The following is a 7052-nucleotide window of genomic DNA, read 5'->3' on the forward strand; positions in this document are numbered from 1 at the left end:
TGGCCCAGCACTGCAGCGGGTGCGGCCGCCGGCCCCCCAGCACCCCCAGCACCAGCGTCACCAGCGGCGTGGTGGTGGCCACGGCCTGTGCCACGTCCAGCTGCACGTAGCTCAGGCCCAGGTTGCCCAGGGCCACGCTGGAGCAGAAGGTGAGGCTGAGCAGGTAGATGCGGGCGCGGGGCCGCGGGGAACGGGCACCCCGCGCCCAGCCCAGCGGGTACCCCACGGCCACCCCCGACAGCATGTGCAGCGAGGAGAGCAGCAGCGGGTACCGGAACCCGTGCGCCGCGAAGATCCACTTGTTGAGGCCGGCCATGGTGGTGCCGGTGCCCAGCCAGGCCAGCACGCTCAGGGTCAGCGGCAGCGCCGGGCCCGGCGGGGGCGGCCGCCCCCCGTCCGCCTGCCCCGGGTCGGGCTTCCAGGGCCGCAGGGTCCCCTCGCCCGCCGTGCTCATCGCGGCCTCATCGCCCCGCCGCGACCGCGGGCACATGGGCACCGGCCCCGCCGCCTCCGGCCGCCCCTCGCCGCTCTGCCCCGTCCTCCCGCGCCGCGCCGAGAGCCGCCGCGCCCGGGCAGCGGTGGCGGCGGGGACCGCTCGCTCCGGCGGTGGCGGTGTCGGTGTCGCTGCCGGCGGTGTCGCTGCCGGCGGTGTCCCCGCGCCCGCGGGCGGTGGCGGAGCTCAGCCCCGCGGGGCCGGGGCCATGTGCCGGGCGGAGGAGGAGGAGGAGGAGGAGGCGGCGGCCGGGAACCAGCGCGAAGTTTGGTGATGGCGGGAGCGGAGGGCGGAGGCTCCTCCCCGTGAGGGCCCTTCGCGTCACGGCGGCCGGGCGGGGTCGGGGGCACGGGGGGACCGCGGGCACGCCCAGAGACCCGCCCGGCGCGGCGGGGCCCGCCGGGGACCCTCAGCCCCCGCGGGACAGCACAGCGGCCTCCCGGAGCTCTGCCACGGACCCCGCCGCCCTCACCGAGCGACCGCCATCGCTCCCCCAGCCCCGCCTGCCCGGGAGCGTCACCGGCATCGCCCCTGAGCCCGAACAGCGGCGACACCACCGCCCCCGGCCCCGCTCGCTGCCGCTGCCCTGCCGTGATCTGGGGGTTTGGGTTAAACCTCGCGCTGGGTGTGGCACTGGGGGGACCTGGGGGCTCAGCGGGACGGGCCGGGGCTCCCCAAGGCGTTACAGAGGAGGGTGATCCCAGCTGGCAGCTTTCTGCGGATGAGCAGCGCTGACTTGGACTCCCCAAATCTTTGCATATCCCAAAAATGCTTTGGACGCCCCAAAACCGGCTGCTCCCAGCACCTGCCTGCCCCATCCCTGAGAGGGACCGGGAGCGGAGGAGCTGCCAGTCCGGGTGCTCCCATCCAACAGCACCCGTAGGACAAGGCACGTTGTGTCCCCTTCCTCCTCCCCCCAGTGGATTTGGGGTGCTGGCCCCTGGAAAGCAGGAGACAGGAAGCAGGTCTTGTGCCCTCAGTGGGGGTTTCATTGCCATCTCTTCCCACCCTCTACCACTCGCTGAGGCGCAGGATGAGGGTCTCCCCATCGGGGGGAATGTAGTCGGCGATACCTGCAGAGGGAGGGACAGTGACCCCAGGTGAGACTGGGGGCCCCAGGGACCATGGGGACTGCCTGGGACCCCTACTCCCTCCTAAAGGACCCCTACCCATCACTCACTCGTCAGCAGGGGTGTGCTGGGGGCTGTCAGGAGCTGCCAGTAGTTCCGCTTCTCCTGCCGGGCCTCCAGCCCCAGCACCTGGGTCAGGTAGGGGCCCTGGGGGGTGCCCTGGGTGTCGAACCTGGGGGGTGGCAGAGGGCAGTGAGGGGTTGAGTGTCCAGCCCTGGCACTGCTGGCAGGGGGACAGGGCAGCTCCCGGGCGGTGGGAACCAGGGTGAGCCCGTGGCATGGGCACAGGACACGTGGCCACCCCAGTGCGACCCCAGGGGACCCCAGGTGAGCCACATACGTGAAGTGGGGATCCTGTGCACTGGCTGCCCAGAGCACATCCAGCAGGGAGGCGGCGGCGGGCGTGGACACCTGCCGGTCATAGAGCTGGAGGTCGAAACACCAGGGCTGGGCACACTCCACCACCAGCCGCACCGTCTTGTTCCCCGGCACCTCAATCAGGGGCTCCACGTCGAGGGGTGTCAGTGTGTCTGTGAGAAGCCACCGCGGCACTGATGGACACCCGGCCACCGCCGCTGTGGCACCAGTGCCAACCCCATCCTGGCTGCCCCTGGCTCGTACCCAGCTCGTCCTGGCAGCTCATGGAGGCGATGTCCAGGTAGGAGTGGCCGTGCAGCACCGGCAGCACCTGGGCCATGGTGGCGGCCGTGCCGAAGGCGTCCAGGTTCTCCAGCAGTGCGGCCATGGCCTGGCTGTACGCTGGCTCCGTGTGGCACATGCCTGTGGCCAGGAACACCTGGAGCAGGAGGGAGGCGGTGGGGCAGTGAGAAAAGGAGGGAGGTGTTTGGGTACCTGGGCACTGCAGGGCTGAGCATCACCTGCCCTGGGGCAGCTGCCTCTGCCCAGGCACCACCATCTGCATCTGTACCTGCACCCACACCCCACATCTGCACCCACACCCCACATCTGCACCTGTCTACACCCTCACTTACACCCATCCGCACCTGCACCCATATCTGCTCCTGTGCCCACACCCACATCTGCACCCAAATCTGCACCTGCATCTACACCCACATCTGCATCTATATCCACGTCTGCACCTGCACCCACGTCTGCAGCCAAATCCTCACATCTGCACCCCCACCTGTACCTGCACCCACATCAGCACACACATCAGCCCCTGCAGTCCCACCTCCCCTTGCCCATTCCTGCTCCCATCCCAGACGTCCCCTCAGGTGACACCCACCTGCAGGGCCCAGGGGGTGCTGTAGATGTTGCCGATGATGCCGTCGGGTCCCTGAGCCTGGGCCATGCCCCTGCTCACCCTGTGCACGGTGGCCCGGAGCTCGGCCGCCAGCCCGGCCCCCACCAGCCTCCTGCGCTCCAGGCAGGTGAGGGCCAGTGCCAGCACGGCCTCCGTGTCTGCAAGGACACCGCGGGGTCACCCGGGCTCACCCCCACCGAGTGCCCCCACCTGTGCCCACGGGCCCTTACCCACGGCGCTGTGCCCGAGCTGGCCATGGTGCTGTGCCGCCAGGAGCCGGCGGATCACCTCCTCCCGCACCCGCTTGTGGTGCACACACAGCGCCAGCACGCCCAGCCCATACTGGTAGTGACTGGTGAGGGGGCGGCCATGCCGCTGGGAGCCTGGAGACAAGGATGGGGGGTGTCACTGGGGGTGAGCGAGGTCCCATCCTGTGGGTGCCCGGGTAGGTGGTCACCCCGTGGGGACACTCACCCTTCCAGTCCTCTTCCAGGTAGTACTTGAGCCACGTCACCAGCGCCCGGTGGGGTTTGGGTGGGGGACAGGTGGCCCTCAGCCCCAGCAGGTACAGCGCCAGCCGCCCTGTCTGCGGCCGCTCCACGCCCCTGCAAGGCATGTGGCACCTCCCAGCACACCACCGGGGGTGTCACCCTGTCCCAGGGCTCCCAGGACCCCACTGGCGGTGTCACCCTGCCCTCGGGGCACCTCCCATGACACCACCGGGGCTGTCACCTTGCCCTCAGGGCACCCCTTGTCCCCCAGGACACCCACACGTACGTGCTGAGCTCAGCATCCTGCTCGGGGTAGCCATGGGCCTGCACGCTCCTGCGGGGACTTGGGGTCAGTGTACGGGACAGGGGCGTCCCCAAAGGCCCGTGGGGAGCCCCAGTGTCCCCGTGGGGGTCCCGGTGTGTCCCCCGGTGTCCCACCTGCCGTAGGGGTGCTGGAAGGCATGGTGCAGCCTCTCCAGGTAGCGCTGCTCCTGCTGCAGGTCGTGCTCCCGGCCCAGGCGCAGCCCCAGGTACACGGCGGGGTCGGGGTCCCGCGTGGTGTCCCCCGCCAGCCCCAGCAGCCGCGCGCTCAGCGCCCGCACGGCCCCCGCCGGCCCCGGGGGGGGCTCTGCCCGCGACCCCAGGGAGGGAGCGCAGGTGAGGGGGCACGGGGGGCTGAGACTGCCCCCGCGGCGTCTGCAGCCCCCCGCAGCTCTGTGGGGATGGAGCCCCGGTACCCAACACCCTCTGTGTGTCCCCTCAAACCCCAACACCTCGAGATTTCCCACAAACAAAGAGGGAGAAACAAAGGAAGAGCCGTGATGTGAAATACAGAGAGAGCCCGGCACAGCCCCCCTCCCTGACACCCCTCTGTGACACCCCTGTTCTCAGGCCCCCCCCACGACACCCCTCAGTGACACCCCTGTCCCAGAGTCCCTGTGGGACCCTCGGGGGGTGGGCAGGGTCTGGCTCCGGGCAAGGGAAGGGGCCGCAGGAATCAGGTTCGTGGTGGGAGCTGAGCCCTGGAAAACTCATCCCCGAGGATTTCACAAGGCCCCCGGGACTGGGGAGCAGGGCCGGTGTCCAGGGTGGGGTTTGTCACCCCGGCTCTGCCCCCCCCGGGCGGGTCGGGGGTCCCGGGGCCGCACTCACCGCAGCGCTGGGCGGGCAGGACCGCGGGCGGCAGCAGCAGGACGAGCAGCAGCCACATGCTGGAGAGGGACAGGGGGACACGAGGGGGACACGGCACTGCCGCACGCCCGGGAGCGGCAGGATGAGCCCGGGTGGGACCGGGACAGCACGGGAAGGTGGGGCGGGAGCCGTTTCCGCACGGCGGGGCCGAGTCAGCACAAACGGGGCAGAACTTTGGCTGGGACGGACCGGGGGGGGAGAGCGGGGACATCACGGGGGCTGCGCTGGGTCACCCTGCCCCGGGTCACCCGGGGCACCGTGCCCCGAGCAGCCCAAAAATAAAGACAGGCATGAAACTCCACAAATCCCGTGCCTTTGAAAACGTGAATCCACTGCTCGCTTCTAACGGGGATTTAATTGAGAAAACGAGGATTAATCAGCCCCACCACAGAGCCGGGGACAGGGGGGAGGGGGGCGGAGCCCCAAAAAGTAACTCCCTAAAGCCGGGGGGTCCCGAGCCCCAACAGGTAAAACCCCAGAGCCAGGATTGGAGGGATCGGCGTGGGGAACCCCTGCCCTCAAACCCCCCTGAGCACTGAGGGGGGGAGAGAGGGGCAGTTCGGGGGTCACAGCACCCCCGGGCACGGCGGGACCTCGGGGGGGGGATGTGTGAACCCCCACCGGGTCCCTCCAGACCCACGGGGGGGCTGTGGGGAGTCGGGGGTGGGGGGGAAGTGCCGCAGCCGCGGGGCTGTGGGAGGCCCAGGACCCCCGGGCTGGGGCAGAGACCCCGGGGTGGGAGCAGGACCCCCGGGGTGGAAGCAGGACCCCCGGTATATCCCGACATATCGCGACATGCCCCATGCAGGAGGACGGGCCTGCCTCGGTATATCCCGGCATGCCCCGCGCCTTAGGCCCCTTCGCCGCAGCGCTCTGGGCTGCCTGCCGCGCGCCTGACCGGCCCCTGCCCTGCTGCTCGTTCCGCCCTCGCCGCTCTTTCCATTCGCTCCCCCCGTTCCGTTCGCTCCTCCTGCGCTGTTCGCTCTGTCCCCGCTGTCCCCGTGCCCGGCGCGGGGTGGCTCCGGTGCGCTCAGGCGCGGCGCGGGCGGCCCGGGGTCCTGCGGCGGCGGCAGCGCGTGGCTCGGCGGAGCCATGGGGGGGGTGGAGAAGAAAAAGGTACCGGGACCCCCCCCCGACCCCCCGTCCCATCCCTGACCCTCCCTGTCCCCCCCGACCCTCCTCCCTGCCGTGCCCGTGCCCTTCCCGCTGGTGCCCGCTGCCCCGCTCGCCCCCCTTGCTGTCCGTGCCCGGCCATCCCTCTCAGCCCCCATCCCATCCCTGGGCCCCGTTTCTCTCCCTCTCCCCCCGCGGTGGTTCCATTTCCTCCCCAGTCCCGGGGGTCTCATCGCTTTTTACCTCCGTGTCCCCGCAGTACGAGCGCGGAGCCGCCACCAACTACATCACCCGCAACCGAGCGCGGAAGAAGCTGCAGCTGAGCCTGCCCGACTTCAGGTGCGCCCGGGACCCCCGAACCCCCCGTGCAGGGACCCCACACCCCGCGAACTCACCCCCTTCCTGAGCTCCCCGGGACCCCCAAGCCCCAGAATCCCCCCTGAATTCCTTCTAGACCTCCTGGAGCCCCCCACCGGCACCCCAAACCTTCTGAGCTCCCCCCAGAACCCCTTTGATGACCCCCCTGGAACCCCCAGGCCCCTCCCGAGGTAGCAGTGGGGGATAGAGCCTGTGGTGGGTGTGTGGGGTGGCCCTGGGACTCCTTGAACCTCCTTCAGGAGGTGACCCTTGGGGTGTCCCTGTCCCTTGGGAGCGGGATGGATTGTCCCGAGTGTCCTGGGGTACGTCTCAGGATTTCGGGTGCCAAGTTTGGGGGTTCTCCCCCGCCAAGAGCAGAGCCTGGGGTGTCCCAAGGGTGCTGTGTCCCAGCCCTGTCCCCTCCCCAGGCGCCTCTGCATCCTCAAGGGGATCTACCCCCACGAGCCCAAGCACAAGAAGAAGGTGAACAAGGGCTCCACGGCCCCCAGGACCTTCTACCTGCTCAAGGACATCAAATTTCTGCTCCATGAGCCCATCGTCAACAAATTCCGGGAATACAAGGTGATTGTCCCGCCCCTGGGGCTGCTGGGGCTGGTCCTGGAGCACCCAGGAGCTCCCAGGAGCTCCCACTCCCCCTTCCCCACAGGTGTTCGTGCGGAAGCTCCGGAAGGCATACGGGAAGAGCGAGTGGAGCACTGTGGAACGGCTGAAGGACAACAAACCCACCTACAAACTCGACCACATCGTGAAGGAGAGGTGAGGAGAGTCCTGGCAGAGCCGCGTGGAGCCCACCTGGAGCTCAGGGTATCCAGCTCTGGGACCCACAGCACAGGGAGGACGTGGAGCTGCTGGAGAGAGTCCAGAGGAGGCCACGGAGATGCTGCCAGGGCTGGAGCCCCTCTGCTCTGGAGCCAGGCTGGGACAGCTGGGGGGGTTCCCCTGGAGAAGAGAAGGCTCCAGGGAGACCTGAGAGCCCCTGGCAGGGCCTAAAG

At 69.6% G+C, this 7052-nt stretch overlaps 3 protein-coding genes across 3 annotated transcripts in view; 1 reads left to right on the plus strand and 2 right to left on the minus strand.

Moving 5' to 3' along the window:
* Nucleotides 1-632, minus strand: part of SLC35E4 (solute carrier family 35 member E4) — a 2799-nt gene extending 2167 nt beyond the window's left edge. The window contains exon 1 of the mRNA XM_027903841.1: nucleotides 5-632. Coding sequence (XP_027759642.1) covers nucleotides 5-490 — 486 coding nt within the window. The 5' untranslated portion in view covers nucleotides 491-632. The remainder of the gene's footprint in view (nucleotides 1-4) is intronic.
* A 485-nt stretch (nucleotides 633-1117) lies between these two features.
* On the minus strand, nucleotides 1118-5366 carry TCN2 (transcobalamin 2). The gene is made up of 11 exons (XM_027903842.1): nucleotides 5191-5366; nucleotides 4299-4343; nucleotides 3817-4257; nucleotides 3665-3712; nucleotides 3365-3492; nucleotides 3118-3273; nucleotides 2870-3045; nucleotides 2245-2419; nucleotides 1964-2153; nucleotides 1677-1795; nucleotides 1118-1569 (listed from the first exon to the last, which is right to left on the minus strand). The coding sequence occupies exons 1-11, from the start codon at nucleotides 5364-5366 to the stop codon at nucleotides 1505-1507; spliced, it is 1719 nt and encodes a 572-aa protein (XP_027759643.1). The 3' UTR covers nucleotides 1118-1504.
* Nucleotides 5367-5641: 275 nt separating this feature from the next.
* The window catches only part of PES1 (pescadillo ribosomal biogenesis factor 1), a 7930-nt gene continuing 6519 nt past the window's right edge, over nucleotides 5642-7052 (plus strand). The window contains exons 1-4 of the mRNA XM_027903853.1: nucleotides 5642-5685; nucleotides 5942-6021; nucleotides 6468-6621; nucleotides 6707-6816. Coding sequence (XP_027759654.1) covers nucleotides 5662-5685; nucleotides 5942-6021; nucleotides 6468-6621; nucleotides 6707-6816 — 368 coding nt within the window. The 5' untranslated portion in view covers nucleotides 5642-5661. The remainder of the gene's footprint in view (nucleotides 5686-5941; nucleotides 6022-6467; nucleotides 6622-6706; nucleotides 6817-7052) is intronic.

This window comes from Empidonax traillii, unplaced genomic scaffold (assembly GCF_003031625.1).
Source record: "Empidonax traillii isolate 1590-97213 ecotype Southwest subspecies unplaced genomic scaffold, ASM303162v1 scaffold994:size215947, whole genome shotgun sequence".
Classification (NCBI taxonomy): domain Eukaryota; kingdom Metazoa; phylum Chordata; class Aves; order Passeriformes; family Tyrannidae; genus Empidonax; species Empidonax traillii.